Source organism: Hemitrygon akajei, chromosome 7 (assembly GCF_048418815.1).
Source record: "Hemitrygon akajei chromosome 7, sHemAka1.3, whole genome shotgun sequence".
Lineage (NCBI taxonomy): Eukaryota > Metazoa > Chordata > Chondrichthyes > Myliobatiformes > Dasyatidae > Hemitrygon > Hemitrygon akajei.
In genome coordinates, this window is record NC_133130.1 from 56,651,931 (window position 1) to 56,678,218 (window position 26,288).

Sequence of the window (26,288 nt, forward strand, 5' to 3'; positions counted from 1 at the left end):
ACTTTCCCTTTATGAACTCTGCAATCCCCATCAGTGGAAAGCTATGTCCAGAACTTTTGAGTTCAATTCCACGAGCAAACAATTAGAGACTTAGCTCAATTTAGAAGACTAAATAGCAGTGCTTCCATTGGCATCAAGTCAACAAAATTGCATGCATAAATGTTTATTCTGATCAGTAACACATTGCACATAGTCAAAAACTATTACTTTCTTCTGTATGATTAAGTAAATTTATACTGTTGCAACATTTAGTTTATAATTGTGCACTGGATTGCCTCTCTACTCTTCACCTATAATCATAGTTCTATGATAACTGATCTGTAATGTCATTTTCGATACACCTTTCAAACTGTACGTTTTACAATTCTAATTTGACAGCATTTGATGGTAAAATAAAAAGATCCACATTTCAGTATTCAACTGGACTTTCAATTCAATTCACTATTTATTTTAAACAACTTTATTGTAAGGATAAATACAGAACTAAACTCCAGCTATTCGTATATGATATGCAACGGTTCTGAGTAGAAATGACCACACCATCTGTCACTTCTATCAAACTGTGCAGGGTAGAGAAGTGTCATCACATTCCCTGAGAATTATGTATGGTTTGAAGTCAACCAACTGGAACAATAGAAGGGAGGTCATTGTTTAGATGAGAGCTTGCAAGCTCAAAGCCATAGGCATCAGATTTGATGGAAAATGGCATTCAGAAGATAAAATCTGTTACGTGTCACAACTCAGCTAACTGAATGAGCCTGTGGCAAAACAAGTACTTTAGTCTTTTTCACTGCACTAAAGAGTGGCATTTCAATTTGTATATTTGTGCCTGTGAGTCATTTTATTATCCAAGAATAATCAATTACAAATTGCACAATTTAAAGATTATACATTTTATTCTGTGCTATTGGTCAGATATGTAAACAGATCTTGTAAATAATGACTCAAAGGCACAAATACCCAAGCATTACTACCCTCCTTAATTTCAGTCTTTATATGGTGAGTTTTATTTATGCAGTATATACATATATTAAAAATAACAATGATACTGGCTAAATGCAAGTGAATACAAAGTAACACTGGATTGTTCTGTTTCATACTTGTTAAAGAAAAATCTCAGCTTTTCTTCTTTCATTTTCAGGACCACATTTGGCCATGAGTTTTTGCTTCAGGGCAAAAAACATACTAGTTTTGAGAACTATATTTCCTATTGGATGTCCAATAGGAAATCTAAATTCTCACAAAGTCTGGTGTAACTAGACAATGTTTCAGAATGCATTTAAAAATATTATATGTTTATGGGAGGTACGTTTATGCAGTCAGATTCATACATCCAGAAATGGATTCATGATGAAAAATAATGTCAGTGTTTGGTCCTCCGTGTGTGAAAAACTTGATTTTATATAATTTAAGAAAACTTTAAAAAAGTTGAGATTTACTAGTTACAATCGTGTACTGTATGCAGTTCCTTTTTTAAAGCTGCTTGTTAGTTTCTTTACACTTTAAAAAAAAACAGCTTAATTTAGGGCACTTCCTTACGCTCTGCAAACAAACACAGTTGTAAATCCACAATAAAGATTATTTCAGTCTGGATCCAATCCCAGGGCTGTATGTAGGGGTGGGATCCAGCAAAATATTTTTTAAAGATGATATCAATTGTACTCAAAAACGAATCTTCTGCATTGGTTTGATTGATATGGGGCTGAGCAAAGCTTCGCAGCATCTACTGAAACCCAGCCCCAAAATTTCAAGGTTGACTTTTAATTTTAAAAGAGTTTGCAATATTTGTAATGGATTAATCAATTACACATAGTGCCTCTGTTAAAAGAGTAGGATTAATATATTATTATTCCTCTCTGGTATTTTAAGATTAGTTTACTATAAATCCTCTCAGGGATTTTGATTTCCAAATAAATATCTTCCTTCCCTTCTTCTGAATACCGGTGATATCTGAGAAAATTAAAAAAGCCAACAGTGAAAAGACAAACTTTCAACAGGAAGTGTCACCAAAGCTTTAGAAAACTAGGACTTTATGCATTATAAATGAAAAATAACAATTAAAATAAGTTCGACTCAGCAGCATATTCTCCAGATCTGGATAATTTTCAGACAGCCAAATATTCTGCTGGTATATGAAAAATTTAATTGATGATCAGAAAGTTATGAAGATTTTGATGGTGTGAAAATTACAAATTGCATTCTTCCTTTAAGAATTTATTGAACTGGGATGGTTAATTTCAAATTGTCAATAAAATGCAGCAGGTTAATAGAATAGCTGAGTTCTTTTGGATCAGGTGTACAAAGTGCTTTGCCGCAATTACATTGACCATTGTATATTTGGAAAAAAAAGTTACCCAAATATTTGTTATTGCACGAATTAAAGAAATGGGGTTTAGATTTCTTTGGCATCAACTTCTAAGGTTAGTTTATATTATAATACTTAAAAGAAACCTTAATAATACATTCCAGTATTGCATTTTCTCATGGCAAATATGAAAAATCTTGTGGCTGTTATTTTAACAGTGTCTTCAGTTTTTGCACTATACTGCTGCTGACCGTACATTCTAACCATTGTATCCTGAAACACAGGTAGTGGCTGTACTCACAAATTATATGAGACTAGGATATTTACATTTCAATAGTTCTGGATCAAATACAATAAAAGTAATTTAGAAAATAAAAGAATAATTGCATGAGACAATTGGAAAATTGTATCTTCATGCATTCCAGATGAAATATGCGGATATTTTCTGACTTAATCTGAAGCAGAGCACTGAAGCTGCAGATCACTTGTTTTCCTTGTGCCAATGCCAATGGCAAAATGTGTAGTGAAGGAATTTAAACTGCTAATATTTAGAGTGGTTTACTATTCATTTGCTTTTGCAGAGAGTGCCAATGATATTTTATCCCTAAGACAGTCCTTCCTACAAAAGTGTTGATCATTAAAGCACTAGCATTCTCAGCATTAGAGGCACCACTTTACAAAATGAATGAGACATGTGACAATACAGCTGGAGGCATAAACATGCTTTCTACAATATTTCATGGTATTTTATACAATACTACCATATCCAAAATCATAAAAATGTCAAACAAATTTACATTAGTTGTTAGAGCTAACATACAGGTTTCTGGAGCGTAAAATCTAATGGACCTGATTCATTGAAATCACTGACCTAAGACGAGACTAGCTAACCACTTAAATGGCCTTTGCGTGACTGTTACTTGAATAGCACAAAAGAAATGGAAGATGATGACAAAACGTGCTCAAAATGATCACTGATTTCTGAAACATATTGATTATATTGATGAAGAAGTAAGATAATTTCTTTTCATGTGCACTGAATCTTGCTACTGGCAACATTACTGCATTACACGGCCTTTATTTCTACAGAAATGTCTTCCAGAAAGAAGGTCCATACATTTTATTCCCGACATAGTACATCACCCAGAGAAAACACAATATGCAAAATGGAAATTGTTTTGTCACCTTAATTTCTATCAACAAAGTATCACAGCCTGTATGAATACTTCAGAATGGATTAACATAATGCAAGATTCAATAATGAATTTCCAGTGTTAGGAACGATAAGGAAGTGCTGTGCTTCATTATTACATCATATGCATGGCTTGGGAACTGGACAATATTTCTATATATATGCATTTAATCAGTAACATGTCTAGGTTAGGACTAACCTAAGCTTCCCAAAGTCTTGACTGACCATTATTTGTATATTTTGTTATTAAATGAAAGAAATTTTTAATGCACTTATCCCTCAATGAGGAAGTATTAATATGAAATATTTAAAAACTGAAAATTAAATGTTACATTCTTCCATTTCATTGCTTGTATCTCCTTTTTTAAATTACACAATTCATAGATCAGAACACGTGGTCAATTAGGGCACCATAGTAGTGTTGGAGTTAGTGTGACACAATTACACCTTGGGGTGTCGGAGTTCTATGTCTAGTCCAGTTCCAGTGTCTGTTGTAAGAATATCCTGTATTACAGGTGAGTTTCCTCTGGGTTCTTTGGTTTCCCTCCACAGTCCAAAGACGTACTAGTTAGTAGGTTAAAACCACCCTGTAATTAGGCTGGTTAAATAGGTGGGTTACTGGGCAGTGTGGCTCATTGAGCTGGAAGGACCTGTTCCAAGCCGTATTTCTTAAAAATAAAAATAAAAAGTTTATCAGTGTTTTCCTCCAATCAGACTTTGGAAGGGTCATGCAAAGGAACAGAGTTGCAGTCATTCTCTGCTCTGCACTCCTCTTGAAACTTGCACTCTGCTTCACACTGCCAGAATCAGACACTGCTACACGGTCTGGGTATGAACTCAGACATGAGAAAGAATCGCAGAGTTGAAATGATGACAGGAACTCCTTTAGTTTCTTCTGCACTTTACCAGCATGCTAGGCAAATTGGTCACGCCCATAAAGCCAATGCATCTTTCATACAGAAGAAGGTTGCTAGTTTATCTTTTAGAATGATCTCAGAAGATCTCAAGTCCAGTAGAGGTAAAGTGCAATGGCTGAAGGTGAGAAAATCGGGAGGAAGGAAACAGTTTTATAAAGTAGGACCTAAGGCACTGCTGCACAATTTGAGCTCTAAAAAAGAGCTTTCTCTCATCTTTCCATTGCACAGTGGCCTGATCACTGTGCAAGCTATGCTTGAGGGCCAACCATCTTTGGAAAAGTGCTTGAATTAAGCATCAAGCTCATTGCCTACACTAATCTGGATTTCTACATGCATGATTACATAACTCTAGGGACTTCAGGGAGGCAAAGAGCACTTTTCTGTTCAAGTTTCCATCAAATGAATGGCTAAGGTACAATCCATAAGCATGTGATAGACTGCAGAAACAAACAAGAGATTCCACATGTATGCACGCTAATTAAATTTAATATTATTATTCAGGACAGCCAAAGTTAACTTGGATTCTTGTACATGCTTTTTCATCATTGCAGTTCCTTTGGCACAGGACTTACCTCTGTTGTTTAATATCCTTAAACAGACTTTACTCCAGCTTATATATTTATTACCTTCTTGCAGTTCTTTCAATCTCACCCCAACTACATCATAGAAATGTGTTATTAGAAATGCATGTTTTTCTAATTAGCTAAGTAATAAAAAGAAAATGAGAAATTGTGTTTTAAATAGAGTAAACTGAACTTGTTTTTGGCTGACTTACAATTTCACTATTTGCAGTTGTTTACTAAGTCAGTAGAATATAAGTTATTTTTCATGCCTGTCCATGACATTGCCTTTATTTCTTTTCAGAACCATGAAAAATAATCTTAAGTTATTTGGTGCCAAGAAATAACAACATACATAATTACAATTTACATCTGAAATGATCAATATTAACTTGAAAGCAATTATTTAATGCAACGGCAGTCATCTTTCAAAGCTTGAAATCAAATTACTCTTTATCTGCCAACAATGTTCTGCTTGGGAGATGGTGCTTGTGTTTTCTATGCATGCACTCATTAGTAATGTTCTCAGAACTCAGTAATGCCATTCATGTCCCCTTTATCATTGAACATGCAGGTATACTCAAGAAACTCAACAAATTGACTGCTGCATGACATGAATTTGGTTGTTCCGTTTCTCTTTTGCTGGAACATCTAAGCAACCAACATAGATGAAAGCTCTGGAAACCTATTATCAGATAAGCAGATGGAGCTTTTACAGTATATAGAGTTAACTGTATGAAAGTAACTACTTTAATCTTGTACAAAATCTCTAGCCTAATTATTATTAAATAACTTTCCTTGCTGGTTTATAAGCTTGCATTAATTATTAGTCAAACAAGGATTTTCTGGAATTCTCTTCCGATTTCAATATTTTAAGTAGTTCACAGAACAAGTTTAAAACCCCTTTTCCAGGAAAACAAAGTAATTGCAGCCTTCCTGCCATATTTTTTCCACTCAAGGTGAACTTAGTTGTACTTTATATGTTAAAGCAATTAATTCAGTCTCATACCTTGGGCAAAAATGCAGATTGAATTTTATGCAGTAGGCTACTTCCCTTCAATAGAATTAACGTTCATGTCAAAATAAGTTATATAACACGTGAGGAAAAGATAACATTTACAGTTTCAGATAATTTAATTATCTGAAACTGTAAAACTTTCAGATAATTAAATGGGTACAGTAAACCTGTGAAATCCATCTCCCACCACTTAGTTGGGTATAACTGATTTAAGACTGAAACATTTCTCATTCTCTGTTTCTATTTGGGGCTAACATTTCCCATTGACTCTTTGATTTGACTATTATCCAGAAATATAGTAGGGATGCTTTCATTTCTACAGATAGGCTTGATTTGTTACAGCCCAGAACACCGGCCAAAATGAGATTTTGTACCCCATTGTGTGAGCTGGCATTTTAAAAACAGATCACTACCTACAGTTCTATATGTGTTCATTTTTAAATTATGTTTTTTGCTGAATGAAATTGAATAGGAATATGATCAAACTAACCAATCTTTAGCAAATTGGCCAAGATCATATGTGAATGGAGGTACTGGCTGTGACAAAATAGTGAAAAACACAATACAGATTTATACATCCTAACCTCTCCTCTCATCCACATTGTGTATTTAACACTGAAATATGATGACCTAGAACACAGTTGATTTTTACTGTTGCCAGGGATACCTCAGCTACTATCAGTGATCTGAATATTCAACCTTATTAATGAATGTCTCAAATCAATCACGTGTGTTCACTGTACTTAATGTGACTGACTGCATATTTCAGTTATTGAAATTTATTAATCTAGCTCACAAAGATTCTCTGTCTCTGCATATTAAAATCATAAAGTAAATGCTTCAGATCACTGTTCATTTATTATATTTTCTCTGCACAGACATGCCGAGAATGTTCTATTTCCATTTCATATTTTCAGCATCTGCAGCATTTTACTTTAGTATGCGCTCAATCTGATTCAGTTAAAATAATTAGCTTTAGCTCTCTCTAAAATTCTGTAACCTGATAAGAACCAATTTACCTCTCAAAACAACCGAGAGATAGTTCATGTATGTAGGTCATCAAACAATGCATAAGACTGTACCAACATATTAAGGTTACATAATTTATTCTCTAATATGTTTATCAGATATTATATTTTAATTCCAACATGCACATCAATAGCTTGCAACTTTTTAAAAATGCCTTTCTTTAAAAAATATATATTGTTTTGCTTTTGGTCATAAAGGTATGAAAAGTAGGCCTGAAAATTGTAAACTGGTGTTTTATGTCTTTGAGTGGAATGATATTATGCTAGTGTTAAATCATACCAATTTGGAAATCCAAACTTGTTTGCAATGATGTCACAGAAAGTCCTGTGATCTCAATAATAGCACAAATTAAAAGGAAACTTCTTGATCAGGTACTGGTTTGGTACCAAGAATTTTCCTTTGATTGGTTCAAATTACTGTAATTACAAACCAGCATTCCGTGAGACTGTCAACACCACTTCCCATTACAGCACTGATCCCAATCCCATCCAGTTCACCAACCTTACAACAACTAAACAATCCACTGACCTACTGATCCTTCCAAAACCTCAGAAGTTTCTGAGTTTGTAAGCTGTCTTTGGTCAATACTGAGTGGAGACTTGATAAACATTTATCAGATCATGAGAGGCATAGATAGATAACTGGCATTTATTTTCTCAGAGCAAACACAAGGAAATCTGCAGATGCTGGAAATTCAAACAACACTACACACAAAATGCTGGTGGAACACAGCAGGCCAGGCAGCATCTATAGGGAGAAGCGCTGTCGATGATTCGGGCCAAGACCCTAAGACAGCGCTTCTCCCTATAGATGCTGCCTAGCCTGCTGTGTTCCACCAGCATTTTGTGTCTGTTGTTGTTTTTATTTTCTCAGAGTTGGAATATCTAATACTAGTTAAATCTTTGTTTTTTAAATAACATGAAACAAACTATAATCTCATTAATTTTCCTAAATACAATAAAACAGAATGCCTCAATCCTTACATCAGATTATGGCTACTTGCTGCAACAGAGTTAATCATACATTTTGTGGAGCAGTTTATCATGAACGAGTGAAGGATATTTCCTTTCATTTCTTCACACAGCTTTTGTCAAAACCCTTCAAACTGTCACAATGTTGATTTAATGGAATTGACATTTGGTATCATATCATTGTGCCATTCAATTCGTTAATAGTTTGATTATTTTTTTTAAAAACTACTGGAAATAGTGTTTTATTTTCCAGCATAAAATGAAACTTCTCTGCTTATTACAGTCATTTTCGAATTATACCTTTTATTGTTTGTCAACTAAGTAAACTTTTGAACCTAACAGACTTAGTAAGGCTGATATTCTCTTAATGATGAGTTGGATCTCTTGGAAATCATATCGCTTGGCAAACTATTGCTTTCATCAATTTTGCACAAAACTTGCTCAGAGATAATGGTAAATGATGCACATATATTCGTATTGCTTTTGAACACATACCTGATGGATAACGTTCAATGATTGGCCAGTTGTCCACCTGTAGAGTGGCATTACCACCGCTCCGTGTAAATCGTACTATATGGTATTTTCCATCATTTACAATACCACTTGATTCTTCAATGGTGATGTCATCTGTTCCGACATTAAAAATAACCCGAATTTTTCCTTGTTCCTGTAATGAAAGGAACAGAGATGGTCATCCACATTGACTATTTATAGTACATATTTTGCCATGGTTAAGTATAACGATGATATCAAAAAGTGTAGTAGAGCAAATGCAAAGAAAAAATCCTCAAGATGTGTCATAAACTGCACTGAGAAAGGAAATTTCTTATCACTGATACTTAACCATAATGAAATGAAATATGAGATCAAGTACATATTGAACTGCCAGGAAGCAGTCACATTCTGCACTGCATTGGGATCTCAGCAAAAGATCAAAAATACAGTATATTTATGCTCTTTTTAGCACTGAAACTAAGAATGAATTGAGTTGATTAATTCCTGCCTTTAATATACCAATCAGACACGAATCATTGTAAACCTAAGACATGTCAAGCTGGAAATCCTTTCTTGATGAAATCATTGTCACTACAAACTGGACCAAGCAATTCTATTAATTTATCACACGTGTGCCTTGACACTTTTCTAGTGTCAAGCACATACCTGATGTGTCACTATTTGTATCATATACATCCTGGCAGAAAATGGGTTTCAAAATAAAACCAATAACTTCCGTGATCAGTTTCAGCATAATTAGGGGCACATTGCACAATCTCAGAATCAGAATGAGGTTCATTATTACTGACATATGTTGTGAAGTTTGTTGTTCTGAATCAGCATTAGAGCAGAATACATAAAAAATATATAAATTGCAATGAATACAAGGAATACATATAAATATTAAGTAAGTAGTTAATTAAGTATTAAATAAGAGGCTTCAAATAGCCTCTGACAACCAAGACCAGCTCCTGGCCTTTGTGTGAGGCTTTGTTACAAAGCCCAATTGAACTGTTTCTACTGACAGGAAAGGGGCAAAGGCGGGTAACGGGTGCCTTAAAACCAGTCGCTTCGGGCAGATGGGGCTCATCAGTCATGTTTAGCGGCTCATTTAGGAGAAGGTAAACTCTGATCTCAAACCTCTGCTGCCTTGCAGCTATACCCACTCATGGGGAAGGCTCAGAAGTAAACCCCGAAGGAAAAATCCGGAGGTGGTTGCTAAGGAAGTCCTACATTGAGTCCAATGCCGACTGGCAACTCCTGCGACGCTTCGGGTACCAAACTGTATCAGTCTCTGCTGTTTCTTTGGCTTCATCAGATGCACGGAGAGGGGTAGCTTGCCACATGGGCAACAGCTTCCTCTCCATATCATACTTCCCAAGCCTGCATATCTAGATAACTAGGCCGCAATATCCATGGTCAACTCTGACTGAAGGAGGCTCTCTCCCACAAGTCCCACAAGAGAGCAAAATATAGTGAGGTAGTGTTCATGGGGTTGTTTCATTGTCTGTATGGAGGTGGGTAATGTATTGTCTTGTAACTCCAGAAACTAATAGAAAGAAAAGCATGGGAGCCTGGATTCGTGCTTACTTAGGTTTTCTTTTTTTAGTAGGCCACTCACATATGACCAGGTGGTCTAATGACAAAGGCCATTCATGTACTTCTAACCAATTATGAATCATGTAAACGAACAATGAATGTTCAATCAAAAACTATATTTTCAATATTCCTCGAATATTAAATACACTACACTCTTCCCTGCTTTTTAGATATAGACATCCACAGCACAGTAGATTTTAAATTTTAAAACAGCACAAGGGACGTCCCAAAGACAGCATAGCTAGTGTGTTGTTGGTTGTCGGGTGTGTGCATTACAAAATGCAAGGAGAAAATTGAAAATCTTCCAATTCAGTGTCAGCGTAATATGTTCTACTGACACTGCTCACAGTATGTTCTTTGGACCCTGGACAAATCATTCCACCAAGCCATTTGTAGCTGGGTGGTACGGTGCAGATATAATATGTCTTATTCCATTCATTTTCAGGAATGACTGAAACTGTGGCACATTATCATGGACCAAGTCTTCTGGAACACCAGTCCTTGAGAAGAGACTTTTCTTCCCAACAGTGTGCAAGGCTGTAGTGGAGGCTATTGGGAACACTTGTAGTTACATCCACTACTATCATCAATGGCCTCGCAAAATCCACATGAATCCTCTGCCAGGGCAAAGCAGGGCATTCCCAGGGATGGAGAGGCACTTCTTGGCATCTTCCGGATGTATTGGCATCCCCGAACGGTGCATGGCAAACTGTTTGATCTGCTGATCTATGCCAGGCCACGAGACAAAGCTGCAAGCCAAAATTTTCATTCTGACCACAATTTAGATGACCAGTGTGACACTCCTCCAACACTTTAGCTCTCAGCTTGGATGATACAACAACTCTCAATCCCCAGATAAGGCATCACCTGTCGGGGGAAGCTCATCCCATGCTAGTAAAATAGGGGAGCTAGGATTTCTGCTGCACATTTGAGCCATGTTGCGTCACCATGTAGACCGGAGACAGTGTGGGGTTGTTTCTGGTTTCCCTTTGCAACTCTGCCGTAATAGGGAGAACTTCGATTTTCATTAGGGAGAATACATCAAGAGGAGTGTCCTCTTTTGTAAATCTGTCGGGTACTTCCTATTCAAAGGGTAAATGGAGCAATCGATCAGTATTTTCATGATTAGTTGTCCTCTTGAATTTGAATTGTATCCTCCAGAAAAACAGAGCCCATCTCTGCATTCACGCTGCTGCTGTTAATGGAACACCCTTCTGTGGATTGAAAATGGATACTAGTGGTTGATGATCAGTAATAAGAGTAAATTCTCTCCCAAACAAGTACTAGCTGAAAATGTTATACCCCATACCAGACTCAAGGCCCCTCTGTCAATCAGTGCATCATTTTTCTCTGCAGCAGAAATGGAATTTGGTGCAAAGGCTATGGGCGTTCACGTCCATCATTCATAACATGTGACATGTCTGCCCTATCTCATAAGATGAGGCATCACAGGCAACTTCACTGGATGGTGCGAATCATAATGTGTGAGTAAAGTGTCCGACTGCTGTCCGGTGGTGTGGTGGCATCCATGCCAGACTTTGAAGTGAGTGGTTCCAGGTTCAAATCCAGACAGTTACAATGACCAATTACTATGTCTTTGGATTGTGGGAGGAAATCGTGGGATCCATGCTTTCCACAGGAAGAACATCTAGAGACGCCTTACAGAATGGAAACAGGATTGAACTTTGAATTCCAGGAGCTGTAAAAGTATTGCGCTAACTGCTACACTTCAGTGGCAACCCAATAACCTTCAGCCATACTCAAATGGCTAGACTGCTCATTTTGGCCCTCACATACGATTTTTTCCGAATGGCCACATCATATCCAGTTTGCTGCTCATCAGTCAATCAGAAAGGGCAGCAAGCACTACAACTCTAAGTGCAAAAGGACCCCATTTACTTGGTGAGCACTTATGCACTAGGATATTCCAATATTGCTAGCTTCCTTTCAGTCAGCCAGACATTGACTGCATGCATTTGCTCATACATGGTCCCATTAACACAATGAACCTATTCATCAAAATGATTGGCTTCCACTCTGGTATTTGTGGATCATTTGAGGAATTCTCTCATAGCCAATGTCCTGTTTCCAGGAAACATGCGATACCTCATCCTCAAGAAAAGTACATTGCCAAATATTTTATATTACCAGCCCAGCTGAGAGAGAGGGTCCTAGAGAATAGAAGGCTAACGTCTACTTCCTTAGCTCTCTTGTGCATTATCTATCCACAAGTTAAACACTCAAATGGAAGCAATGTAATGACTGAAAACTTCCACTTGACTGGTTACATATGAATGTGACTCTCATGCCTGCATCAGTCCGGGGCACCCTGCAGGAAAAGCAACCAGGTGTAGAGACTTCATTTTTGCATGCTGTATGCTGCACAATCTTGCAACAGAAACAGCAGCTGGGATCACAGGATGGATAGCAAGATACCTGGAGCCTGGGCTATGAGGCAGGGCCTGAAGATCAGCAGGAAAATAAAGGTGTGAGGCGTCCTTGCTCAGCTTTCAGTTGCCGTTAAGGATAAAACATACTACCAAATGGAGATTCAGTGCATTGAGCCTGTGAAATCATAGTTTCCAATGCAAAATAAAGAGTGACCGACAGCTGGTATCAACATATGACTAGTATATACATACAAAGGAACCTGGATGACACTTCTGGATTCCTCACTTTTATACTGCAGGTTCATCTGCATTGTTAATAAGATATCAATAAGTCCTTGATCCAATTACTAAAATATCTTATTATGAAAGTGATCACTGGTCAAAAGCTCAGTGGGATTTTTTTTTGATGGCATAAAATGTCCATGTGTCCATTAGACAAGAAATTCTGAACCCTGAAGGAGACAACAATGGTCACCTCCAGCTAGGCTGTCTTTAATTGCCCAGGATGTTGGAGGGGAATTGAGGCTGTGTTGAAGATTTTAGAATGGAGGGTGCATCTCCATCGGGTCATGTGTACTACCGTCATTCATCACTTTTGTAGCAGCAGGCTACATATCATGCAAGAATCATGCCTTAAAAAGACCACTATGTAATAATCAATAATGGTCATTAAAAACTCACTTTCAAATTTGTTCTGAATTTGTTGCTATGTGCAATTAAAAAAATAACGTAATAACAATGCAAAATGACTCTGAGAGATGGGAACCTAGTTGCTAGTAAACACCAAAGTGCTATTTAAATATTGGAAGTTCTTGCTCAAGTTTCCCATGGCTTCAGCAACCCAGCAGTAAAATTAAAGTAGGTACTGCTGACTCAAAAATGCAAGTGCTTTTATAGCTAATACTGGCCCAGTTATGAACCCTTGATTCGGTGCTCTGCCAGTTGCAATTTCTATATCTTTCCTAGTCTCCAGAAAATATTCCCAAGGGTCTTTTTCCAGTTCCTCAGTAGTCTGAGAATTTGCTCAGCTGGCAAAAAAACTGGAAACAGAAAAGAAAATATAAATGCAAAAAAGTCTGCAGATGCTGTAAATCCAAAGCAGCACAGACAAAATGCTGGAGGAGCTCAGCAGGTCAAGGCATCCTGTATGGAAATGAATAAAGAATCAACATTTCGGGCCAAGACCGTAATCAGCCTACTGTTAAATATGTGTGTCCTGGGCTTTTCCGGGCTCACTCCCTCCACTTTCATCACTGCTTTCCATATTCAGCCACGCCACTCCCACCTAACTACCGGTCTCATAAATCAGAAACAGCAGGATCAACATGCCTGTATTTATTGACATGTTTCAATAATTGCCGTGTATTCTAGACGGAACTGACAGAATATGACAATTGCATGTTCATTTACTATTCCATAGATATAAATTTCTGACCACAGTCCCTTTGTTTGTTGTGACATGCAGGAAAAGACTCAGACCACCATCTACGTACAGTAAATAAGTGAAATACAGCTTCAAAATCTGAAGCCAAGGTGCTGTCGAATAATTTTGTGTATACATTATGTATGTTGTGGAAGGACAGAGAAAATAAAGAGGGGAAGCACTCCATTATGAAAAGGGAAATGTATTGTAATATGCAACAGCTTGGATAGCTTCAATCCAAATCCCTTTTGGTGAGGCTACAGATCAAAAGTAATTTAATTAGTTTCAAACTGTCAATTCAAAGGTTCCGTGTGTTACGGCATGAGATATCTAGCTAATTCTGCTCTTTTAGAGAAGTATTAACTAGCTTTAATTTAATTAAAAGAAATTTTATACAGTCTTGTGCATATAGCAATTTTAAATAACCTTAAGCTGTTACTGCACTGAAACTCCTCATCAAATATCCAGAACATCAAACAGCATTGGCAATTGCAGACACCAGCAATTTCTAAGGACATATATAGGACAGAACATCTAAAACTGCAGCAAACATCATACAATGCTTTATGAGGAAGCATCACAGAATTACAAAATAATTGCAAAAAAACAATAAACGATAACTAATGTTTCATCTTCTAGCTTTTGATGCCCAATGATACTGCCACCTAGTGGCATTTACAGCACCAAAGCACGCATTGAATAACTGGTTACGAATCTGAAAATGAAACGAAATAGTTCAGCTTTGAATAGATTGGGAAATATACAGCATATAATGGATTGTTCTGAAAGTTTAGGAGCAGGGAAGAGTTCTGAGTCGATCTATCAAATCCAACCACTGTAGAAATGGTAGATATGTTGAGTCAATCCAGCTCAAAGGGACACAACTTAGATACAGAATTGGCTTGGTGGTTGGAGTCAGCGGGTTGTAGTGGGGTATTGTAATTTTCAGATCTGAGGTCTGCGACCAGTGGTGTGTCACAAAGATTGGTGCTGGGTCCCCTGTTGCACATCATCTGTACTTTGATTTGGATGAGCATGTAGCTGACATGGTTTGAAACTTTGTGGATGACAGCAAGGTTGGTAGTATTGTGGACAGCAAAATAAGTTATTTGTGACAACTACAGGATCTAAAACAACTGGAAAATGAATGGCAGGCAGAACTTAACTTGGTCAAATGTGTGGTGTTACATCTTAGGAAATTAAACCATGGCAAGAGTTACACAGTCAATGGCAGGGCCCTTGGAAGTGCAGTAGAACAGTAGAACAAGGTAGACAGGGAGGTGAAAAAGTGCTTAGCATCCTCACCTTCATCGGTCAGGATATTGAGCAGAAGAGTTGGGACCCTGTCTTACAACTGTACAAAGCATTGGTGGGTCCACACCTGGAATACTGTATGTGTTTCTGATTGCCTAGCTATGGGAAGGATGTCATTAAGCTGGAAAAGGTGCAGAGAAGATTAAAAAGGATGTTACCAAGGCTGAGAGTTGTGTTATATGAGAGAGTGGTTTGTCTGGGGCTTCTTTCCACAGAGCGCAGGAGGTCATGGGTAACTTTACAGAGGTTTATAAAATCATAGGAGGCAGAGATAGGGTGAATGGTTGCTGCCTTTTTCCCAGGGTCTAAACATACAGGAGATAGATTTACAGTGAGATAAGAAAGATTTCAGGAGGATGTGTGAAGCAGCTCTTCCCACACTGAATCCACAAGCTTTATCCCATTATAACTATTGGGAACAAAATGTTCATCAAGACTTTAATTAAACTCAACAGAGCAAAAAAGACACCGTACATAAATATGCAAATTAAATATAAACAACATCAAATATAATGTGTGAAACAATTATATTGAAGAAATTTTATGTGGACGTAACAGCTGGAGGTTAAACAAGAGGGTGAAGGGGAATTCAATGCTGTCTGTAAATAGCAATGCAATGTTAATACACAAGAACCAAGTGTCATGTGAGGGCCCATTTTAAGAGATTAACCAGCTAAAGTGCAAATGCTTAAGGTATAACTGTTTAGGTCACGAGAATGCATTACCTTGACAGGACAAGAAAACAAAATGCAACTTTTTGATTTGTGGCAATGTTTACTAATATTCAGTAAAGTTTACATCCATGCCTGAGAAACTCTAAACCTGGCTTTGCAGTTAATATCAAAGCAGCAATGCCCTTACTGACCTCAGAGCAAACTACTCACAAGGATCAAGCACACAGGAGCATGGATTTGTTCTTTTCCAAAATCAATTGCATTGAGATGACAGCTACAGAGGATTTCTGGCATTTAGCTATAGAAATGTCATGAGGAAGCCTTGGCACCCAATTACTTAGAAAGATGCTCATAGTCAGCAAACCAAGAAGTTCATCAACTTTCAACTAACTTTTTCTTCCATAGAGCAAAGTAAAGAAGTAGAAATTTAAATACTTCCATAGTATTTTGAAATAATTTTCCAAAGGATTAGGACCACTTGTATGAAGTCAGAGTCTGGAGGTCAAACAGTTGTTGAGCAGCAGTTATAGTTTAAATGGGTCATTAAAACAATCATTCAAGCCTTAGCATTTAAAAAAAATTTTTTTATTAGTTTTTCAAAACATTTAAGCCTTAGCATTTTTAATGACATTTTTCCCTGAACAGTCAGTGTGGTGCTTTGGCAGATCCAAAATTCGAAGAAATGGGATTGGAGTAACAGACTGGTGTAAATTAAGGATTAGCTATATTCTGTGCCCTAATCAATCATGCCATATGCCTACTTCACCAGCCTGTCTACTTGTGCCACTATCAGGGAACTGTGGATTTGAACCCCAAGGCCCCTGTTCATCAAGTTTCCTTAGCACCCTACCATTTGCTGCATATGTTTTACCCCATTTTATATTCCAAAAGCATCACTTCACACTTGCTGGAATTAAATATCAACTTTCCAACTGACCTGTATCCTGCTGTAGCCTCAGAAAACCTTCCTCACTCTCCACAGTACCACCAAATTTCATGACATTAGCAAACCTTCCAATCATACATTCAGATCCAAGTTGTTAAACACAAACAACATATGCCCCAGTAGTGTAGTACATCACTGGTCACAGAGTTCCACTCACAAAAAAGCTAACTTCCACCACTACGCCAAGCCTCCTGTTGCCAAGCCAATTGTGGATCCCATTTGTTAGGTCCCACTAGATGTTATGTTGATCGCAGTCCAAATCCAGACTTGCTGCAACACAAAGCTACAGTACATCAAGAGTTGAAAGAGTTGGAAGAAAATGTGATATTTATTTATATATTGAGTCACATAAATTTTATAGAGGGAAATTCTGTATTTCCGTTAGTAATCAGTCAATTTTGTAAGGGGAAACATCCAATACATTACTGGTCTTGTGATTTTCTTTAATCTATCATTCTAAATATATTCCATGGTTTTTTGCTTCCTGCACCCCACCTAATTTCTTCATTATTATTTTCTACATTCTCCATATTCCTCAATAGAATCTTAATCCCAGCTCTGTTATATCTTAGTTTTTCTTTTGTGATATCAGGTTTCCAAATCTTGCTATATTTGTCTTTAATTCTTATTGGAATATGCTACCCTGAACACATACTAACTCTCATTTAAATGAATCCCATTTGTTATCTCCATTAGCAGCACAGGAATCTGCTCCCAATTTACTTTCACCAGCTCCCCTCTTTTGCTATTGAGATTATTTTGCCACTAAATCAAAACCTTATCCCTTTCCATACTTACTTTAAACTTTCTGAACTGCAGTCATTATTATCAATATGCTCTCCCTCCAACATTTCCATGTAATGCCCAAGTTCCTTTCCTGAGATAAAGTCATTACAGCCTCATTTCTGTCAGGGCTCTCTCCGTGTTTTCTCAAAAACTTGGAATCACTTAACAAGTTCAGTCCCATGTTACTCCCTTGCACTAAGGCAATCCCAGTCAATATTGGGGAAGTTAAAACTCCTTTATATTATAATCCTAATGTTCTTATTTTTTTTCTGTGATTAGTTTGCAAATCTGTTCTTCTAATTCCAACTGACTATTAGGAGGCCAATAGTATAACCACAGCCAAGTAACTGCCCCACTCTTATTCCTAAATTCTAACCATATGTCCATATTGGACTATTCCTGCAGGATATCATCACTACGTACTAGTCTTACCAGTCTCTCTAATCACCCCTCTTCTTTTGCATTTTGCTCTGTCATGTCTGAAACAAGTATACACATGAATATTAAGACCCCTGTGCTGCCTATTTCGACGAGTGCATTAAAATCATAATTCCAAGTTCTAAGGTGTGCCCTAAGCTCATCTGATTTACCTGTGCGGCTCTTTGCATTAATGTAATTACAGTGGAGCCTTCCAGTCCTCCCACTCCCCCTAACCCTTCCTCTGCTTTGTCCAACAGATTTGCTGTAGTAAAAAGGCCTCAAAATTATTGGGTATGGTGTGCAATCATAAGATGACTGGGTCCATTGTAATTGTGAATGTGCATGGTTTCATAATTATTCAAAGTCAAATTAAATTTATTATCAGATAGTATTCCAAAATAACTTGGCTTATCGGGAGTCCCTGAGCAGACTTCCAAGGAAAATGGAGATTTTTTCTGGTTATGGATCTGTTCCCTCTGAAATAAACCTAAGGGCCTCTTCAATGTTTAAAGCCAACCCCTTTGTGGACAGCAGCAGAATACAGCTATGTCATGCTCATTTTTAATGATGCCACCGTAGAACAATTTGGATGTATAATCACAAAGAAGGCATGCCAGTGGCTCTACTTCATTAGGAGTTTGACAGGATTCACTTTGTTACCAAAAGAACTTTACAAATTTCTACTGATGTGCAGTGGAGAGCATTCCGACCGGTTGCATCACAGGCAGGTATGGAGTCTCCAAAGCACAGGATCTTCAAGGAGCGGTGCCTTAAGAAGGTGGCATGTATCACTGCGGATCTTCTCCATCTGGGACTTTTCCTCTTATGTTACAGAGAGTCTGAAAATCCAAACTCAACAATTTAGAAACAACCTTTTTGCTTCTGCCATCAGATTTCCGAATGGTCCATTGGCATTACTTGTTATTCCTTTCCTTTGCACTTTTTACTTATTTTTGTCATTTATAATGATTTGGTGACAATGGACTGTACTCTTGACACAAAACATCAAATTACATGTCATATATGCCAGTGATAATAAATCTAATTCTGGGATTTCTGGGAGTGGTAAAGAAAGTGAGGAAGATAAGTTTGAAAGAGTGGGGAAAGAAAGATGGTAAAAGCATGGAAATTGCATGACTGCACATTAGATAAATACTGAGAGTTTAGATGAGTAATTGAGAAATTAACTCTGACATTCCTATTGCAGTTCTCACAAGTAGCCAATTGGACCAACCCTATAATTATTCTAAATACAGCAGCAAGGGAGGTTCTCCACAGTTCTAATTCAAGACACCTGAATAACTTGCTTAAAAGATTAAAGTTTTAAGTGTATAGATAATTATTAATTTCACCATATAATGAAATTCATATTAAAATAGTCATATTATATTACAGGATCATAAAATATATATGCAAATTCATTCAAGGTTACAGCACAGAAGTAGATTATCCATGCCAGCAAGAGAGGTGCACTGAGATGTGTTCAGCTATCATTTAATTCTTCTTGTAATTAAGTTAAAATCTTGCCATCACGTTCCATGGCATTCCAACCTCTGGACATAACCTATCACCTTTTAACAGCTCAGAGTTTTGAAGACTGCCATCATGTCATTTCAAACCTCTCAGTTCCAGTAATATTATGCTAATCTTTCAAGTACTTCTATATCTACTCCCCTTTTCCTTGAAAGCAGTCTGGTGAATTATGTAATAGCATTTCTATTGTCATGTGCCCTAAAATGAAATTCTAGAAACAGTGTAAAATACATGAGCCATGGCAAAGAAATACTGTACACATTTCAAAATGCCTCTGTAATTTTGTATCATATGCCTCTGGATATAAAAGCAAGAACGTTGTTTGCTTTTGATGACCCATCTTGCACTGTCTGCTTTTGCAGGCCTGTGTATCTGAATCACTTTGTTTCTCTGCTTTGATAAAACAATAAAATCCTAACATTTTAGGTGTGCTAAGAAATCATCCATTTATATTATACCAATTGTAAAAGTGCATATGTTTAGCGGGAAATAAGATATAAAGCTGTACCAGTTTCAGTATGAAGATTTAAAGACATTCCCTTATGTATCGATATTGCTGCTCAAGGACCTCCATTATATTCCACACTGAAAAAAAATGTATAATCAATCTACAAGATGAAGTTCCTAAGCTTGTAATAGTGTTCCTGGCTACACTGAAGCTGGTTATTACCTTTGGATTATTAGTGACCCTACATATTATAATTTAGGAATGGTGGTGTGCAATACTGAGATACAAACAGCCTTTATTCAAACTTATTTCCTGGCATTATAAATGATAAGCTATTTAAAATAAATTCTACAAAGATCTTTATTAAAGTAATGAGCACTTGAAATTAATACAGACATGTTATCTGAATGTTTGGTAGCATTTGGTAGCAAATTTCCAAAAGAATTTGCAACAAAAGCAAAAATGTAATATTGAGACTTTACCAAGCACTGACGAGGCCTCACTTGGAGCACTGAGAGCATTTTGGGGCCTAAGAAAGGATATGCTGACATTGGAGAGGGTTCTAAGAAGATTCATGAAAAAGATTCTGGGATTGAAAGGTTTATGATATGAGGAGCATTTGATGACTCTGGTGACTCTTTATTCACTGGAATTAAGAAGAATGAGGATGATCTCACTGAAACATATCAAATGTTGAAAGGCCTCAATAAAGTGGATGTTTCCCATGGCAGGCATGCCACCCTGCAAAAACTCATTTCAGGGAGGTAGCAACAGCCCCCCCCCCCCCCCACCCCGGTCGACCTCCAAGGGTGTATGTAATACTTTGTTTAGTGATTATGTCTAATCTGTAAACCAAGTTGGGTATATGCAGAAAATGTGACATTAAAATATGCACTTATATTATATTATCAGTGGAGTCTTTTTTAAATTCTATTACAACTTTAAGCATGTCTACAGGGAGTTTGGCCTCATCACGTAGGATATCAATAGAGTAGCTCCTTCACAGCTAGCCAGCTAGTTTAAATAACGTTTGCTATGCTAATGAACGATGACACCTGTTAAACTTACCTCAGCATGTCTTTCACATTTTAACCCACCATGGGCAATAGAAAGGTCACTGTTGCAAACAGTGCAGTGAGCAACACTGTCATTATTTTTGAGGTCAACTGTAAAGCCAGCCCACAAAGAAAACTGAGAGGTCTACTTAGCACGAAGAGAGACCAATCAGGATGCTCCCTCACACTTTTCCTCTTCCTTTTCCTCTCCCTCTCAAAAAAATCGACTTCAGGGATATTGTATATAATTTGTGGGCATCAGGGAGCTGCTATCAATATGTGGGAGACTCCCGGAACTTCCAGGAGATGTGGGATGTCTGCTGTGGTGGGGAAGTCTAAGACCAGAGGACACAGACTCAGAATAGAGGGGAGAACAGAGATGAGGAGGTATTTCTTTAGCCAGAGAGTGGTGAACCTGTGGAATTCATTACCACAGGAGGCTGTGGAGGCCAAGTCTTTGGGTATAGTTAAGGCAGAGGTTGTTAGGTTCTTGATTAGTCAAGGCATGATGGGATACAGGGTGAAGGCAGGTGATGGTGCTGAGAGAGAAAATGGATCAGCCATGATTAAATGACAGACCCAATAGGCCAAATGGCCTCATTCTGCTCCTATATCTTATGTTCTTGTGGTTAAAAGCTATATACCTCATTCATCATTTATAGTATCAAGATGAGTAAAATTCTTAAATATATATTCAGTGAAGTGGCAGTACAATAATTCACCAATCACGAAAAAGTGTCATGCAGAACAATAAAAGAGTCTGATTTATTGACTGTACATTAGATAAATAATGTCTTGATTCAGGTTACTTTTCTCCTTTTCACTGAATCATTGCATAGTTTTAAACCTATGGAATTTATTGAATAGTATATTTCACCTCCACAAGGCAATTCATTAAATAAATAAGCATCATAAAGAAGGCATGTTGACTTGACAAATTTTGTCCAAAAACCCTCCTGCTATACAAGTTATTAAACAGATCATGTTGCAAAGCAATAACAACGTTTTGTGCATCTGACTATCCACTCAGCATTGTTAATGCTATGTGTGAAGTGTTTTCTTGCAATGCAATCATGCAGACGTGCATATTTTAGATATTCAGCCATATCTCAGAGTTCAATTTTTTTTAATATGAATAAGTGAAAAGGAAGAGTCCCAATGGTAACAGTAAAGATAGACTGACAATTGAAAAATGTAAAATTGAGAAATTATGATGTTAATTTAGAAGATTATTTTTTTTCTGGGAATATTCTTCTAAAAAAACTGCATTTGCAACTTTAAATGGGTATTTTTGCAAATCTGAAACACCAGACAAAACTTTCTAAAATCAATCAAATATCTCTATCATCTGCCTCATCACACTTCAAGATTCATGGGTAGCTCCAATTGCATTATCTATTGCATTAGATACTCCTTAAGCAGTTTCGTCCACATCAGTAAGACAAAACACAGGTTAGGTAACCAGTTTGCAAAGCATGTGCTCAGTCTGCAGAGGCCATCTTAAGCTCCCAGTTGAATGCCATTTAGGCCCCTCTTCCCATTTCCACATTGGTTTACCCATTTTTGCCCTTTTCCAATGTCATGGTCTCACCTTGAAGAACAACACCTCATATTCTGCCTGGGTTGTATACAAGCTAATGGCACGACTCCAGTTTCAGGTAACCTTTACCGAACCCCTGTGTGTTGTTTTTTTTTCTTCATCTTCTCTCTCGCTCTCTCTCCTTTCAATCCACCTTTATTTAATCCTCTCATTTTTTTGTTTCAATTCACCCTCCCTCCAGCTTTGTAATGCCAGTTCCATCCCTTTCCCTATTCAGTTTCTATCCACCATCACCCCCACACACTTCACTTGCTGGATCCCTTTCATCATCTGATACGACCTGCCTATCCCTTCCTTGAATAGTTCCTAGTATCACCTTCCTTACTTCTCAGATTCCAGCCCTTGAAGTCTCACTCTACAGACTATAGACTCTCCAGACACCTTCCAGACCATCTCCTTCTTCTCCCTCTTCTTGCTCCACCTGTTCCCATTATTTCTTGCCTGCAAATTGTTTAATGTTAATCACAAATCATTCTGAAATAGACTTGTATCACTACCTCTTTACATCTGAAGGACTCTCCCTTTTAAGATGACCTAGCACCATTTTCTTGGGGCAATAAGCATCATCAACATGAAAAAATCTAAAAGTGAGTTTAAAGCTCATTCTACCCAACAAATTTCATGGCTTTCAAATATCAATTACAAGCAAATCACTGTGATGCCCATTGGGCTTTGGTGAATTGTTCATAGAATTCAACTTTGTGATGTGCAAATCAGGTAGTGACAGAAATTGAAACTGAGAAATGAGCTGTCTATATATTATGCACCTTAAAGTAAAACTCAGTAAAGTTTGCTTTTATCAGACTGTTGCATAAAGAACTCAGCTTTCATTTCAAAGAATGACAGAATTTGTCCAATCAAAGAAGAAAAGAGACAGGAAATAAGTGAAAGTAAGGGGAGATAAAGGCAAATGAGGGGAGGGAGGAAGGCCAAAAGGGAAGAGGAAAGCAAAGGAGGAGACATAATTGAAAGAAAAGTGAGTAAGGGACAGGACAGGGGAGGAAAGGGTGAATTAAGGGTGTGGAAGAGAAGGGGAGTGGGGGAAAAAAGGAAGCAAAAACAGAAGGAACTAAGAAGATAGTTAATGATAAGGAAAGGCAGGTACAGCTGGACTGGAAACAGAATGGAAAGGAGAATAGTTAAAGTAGATAGGAAAGGTTTCAAAAAAGAAGCAGTAGTGGGTGTGGCATAAGTTCTCCTCTGAGAATGGGGCACAGAACTATCCATACTAAATGTGGGAGAATGGGTGAACAATAGTCTATGCTCATCAAATGAAGAATAAAGTAAAAGGAGGAAATGAAGGTGAAAGGCTTAGTAATTGAAGACCTGTGAGAAAAATGTTCACTGGCCCACTTTATGTGAGACACTTAACATGATGTTAATGTGCTGAAGAACTTCTCCAACTTTTTTTAAATTCTAGCTAAACACATGGCCAGGTTTAAAACAGAAATCAGCTATTTACAGCTCATCTGTAGATAACTGGTATTGCAAGTAAATATTGGCAACTTCACATTAACAAAACCTTCTTTAGTAAATAGTACAATTTAGCATTTTTATAGATAATGGATTACAGATGATTATAAATTATGCAATTTTGTTTCATGACACTTGAAAGAGAAATTTTAACGGTAGAGGAGAGTATTCACTGCTCTGGTGAAGGGATATTTTAGTTAATTTCTTTAGTTGCCTTCTCATTTTTTCTTATGTTCATCAGTAACTGGTTTAATGTGCATAACAGAGATTTTAATAATCCATTAACATTTTATTTGAAAAATGCATTTTTAGATTTATTAACTAAGTAATTAGTTAATTCAAATTAAACAATTTGAATTTGGTGACAATTGGATTAATTTTAAAGGCTTGATTGTATTGCTAAATGTATGATGTAGTTACATGTATATACTGATCTCAATTAAAACTGGGTTGCACTGATAATCCAGAAACCCTGTATACCTTTTCAATTTATTCTACCTCCTTCATACCAGAATCTGAAAAATTCCAGCAATTTGCAGGACCACAGGGGGCTTATAAAGTTACGAAGGGGGAGGGCCATTGTAAGTTTTGATGACAAGGACAATTTAAAAAATTGGGCCTTGCTGCACAATGTAGGCCAGCAAAGGGTTATGAGTGAATGGGACTAAGCAGTTTTTAGTTGTGAAACAAAGTTTTATATAAACCAAAGTTTACAGGAGGTTACAGGGTGGAAAGCCAATCAAAAGAACATTGGGAAATAATTGAATCCAGCTCTGACAAAGACAGAATGTAATTCAATTTAACAGAGATTTGTTTCAATTTTGGTCTCAATGGCTATATAAAAAAAAAGAATCTGAACTCTCACAGAATTTGATAAAGAACAAAAATGCATGAAAGAGATTCATACATTTTTAGATCCATCTGGTACACTCTCGCACTACCAGAGTGGACTCAGGTGTGACTACCATCTAGCTCAAGATTTAATAAAGCCCAAAGAATTCTGATTTAATCCCCAGCTAGGTTCAAGAGAAATGTATCTGATGCAATTATCTTTTGAGAATTAGTATATTTCTTAAACACATCAGTAACCAAAGGAACTAAAGAATGTTAGGTAATAAAATTAGATATCACTTACTAGTTGGATTGCAAAAAAAAAAACATGAATATCAATGTATACTGGCAATTGAGTAACCTATATTTGCAATGCCATTATAAAATAGAAATTTACAAAATTGAATGATATCCAGACAATAATAAACATGCACAATTCCTCTTGAGACATGAAATGCTCCAATAATGAATTACTGAGACTTATGCCAAGCTGTTATTATGTTTAAGCTGCAATTCACATCCCTGAGGTCTTTAACTGTGTATGGCATTTCACCCCAAAACCCCCCTCCCACCCAAGCCTTAAAACTCCTACATCATGTATAGACAATACTAGGAGCAACATCCTTTTACTGCCTCAGACAGTTTGCCTTCACTTGTGAACTTTGCTGATGTTTTAAGATTAGCTTCAGAAGGAAAAGTGTCTTAAGAACCTTTATGTATTAACTAAAAGTTTCTGTAGAAGCAATTAAGAAGAATGCACCCTGCACTTTCTGGTCTGATTGAACGTATCATTTGCCTATACCCTGCTCAAGTCCACCCCCATGCTTTAATTTCTTTTTAACTAAAATGCACCATCATTGTTCTAATTTGTGGATTCTATTGCGGGAGCTGAAAATGCTTTTGTTTTCATGAACAGTTTTGAATAATGTTCTATTCAAAATGGACAATAAGCAATTGATATTGACTGCTGAACAAGAATTGATTTCTGTCATTTTCATCATTGGACCTGAAGGAGCCAGGACAGCTCATTAAAGTAAAAAATATGACACTGATCAATACTTTCTTGTGCAAATAAGTACTAACTGATTTCCAGTGAGCAAGCCATTGTCTATTTCATTTCTACTTACACGAAGAAACAGAAGAATGAGAGGATCCCAGATAGCTCAATGTCTACTCTTGCACATTTTAGCATTCTTTAAGTATTTCAAACACATACCCACCTCAGAGAAAATAAAATACATTTCATAATTTACAAGACATCTTTTCATGGTTCACCAAATTCCAGTTAACCATAATATTAGAGATGATT

General features: G+C 37.0%; 1 protein-coding gene across 24 annotated transcripts in view; it reads right to left on the reverse strand.

The window, feature by feature from the left end:
• The window catches only part of LOC140730474 (neurexin-1), a 1,634,325-nt gene that overhangs the window by 125,844 nt on the left and 1,482,193 nt on the right, over nucleotides 1–26,288 (reverse strand). For all 24 annotated transcript variants that reach the window (XM_073050928.1, XM_073050924.1, XM_073050929.1 and 21 more), the window contains one exon: nucleotides 8,488–8,659. In XM_073050928.1, the coding sequence (XP_072907029.1) occupies nucleotides 8,488–8,659 (172 nt within the window). The remainder of the gene's footprint in view (nucleotides 1–8,487; nucleotides 8,660–26,288) is intronic.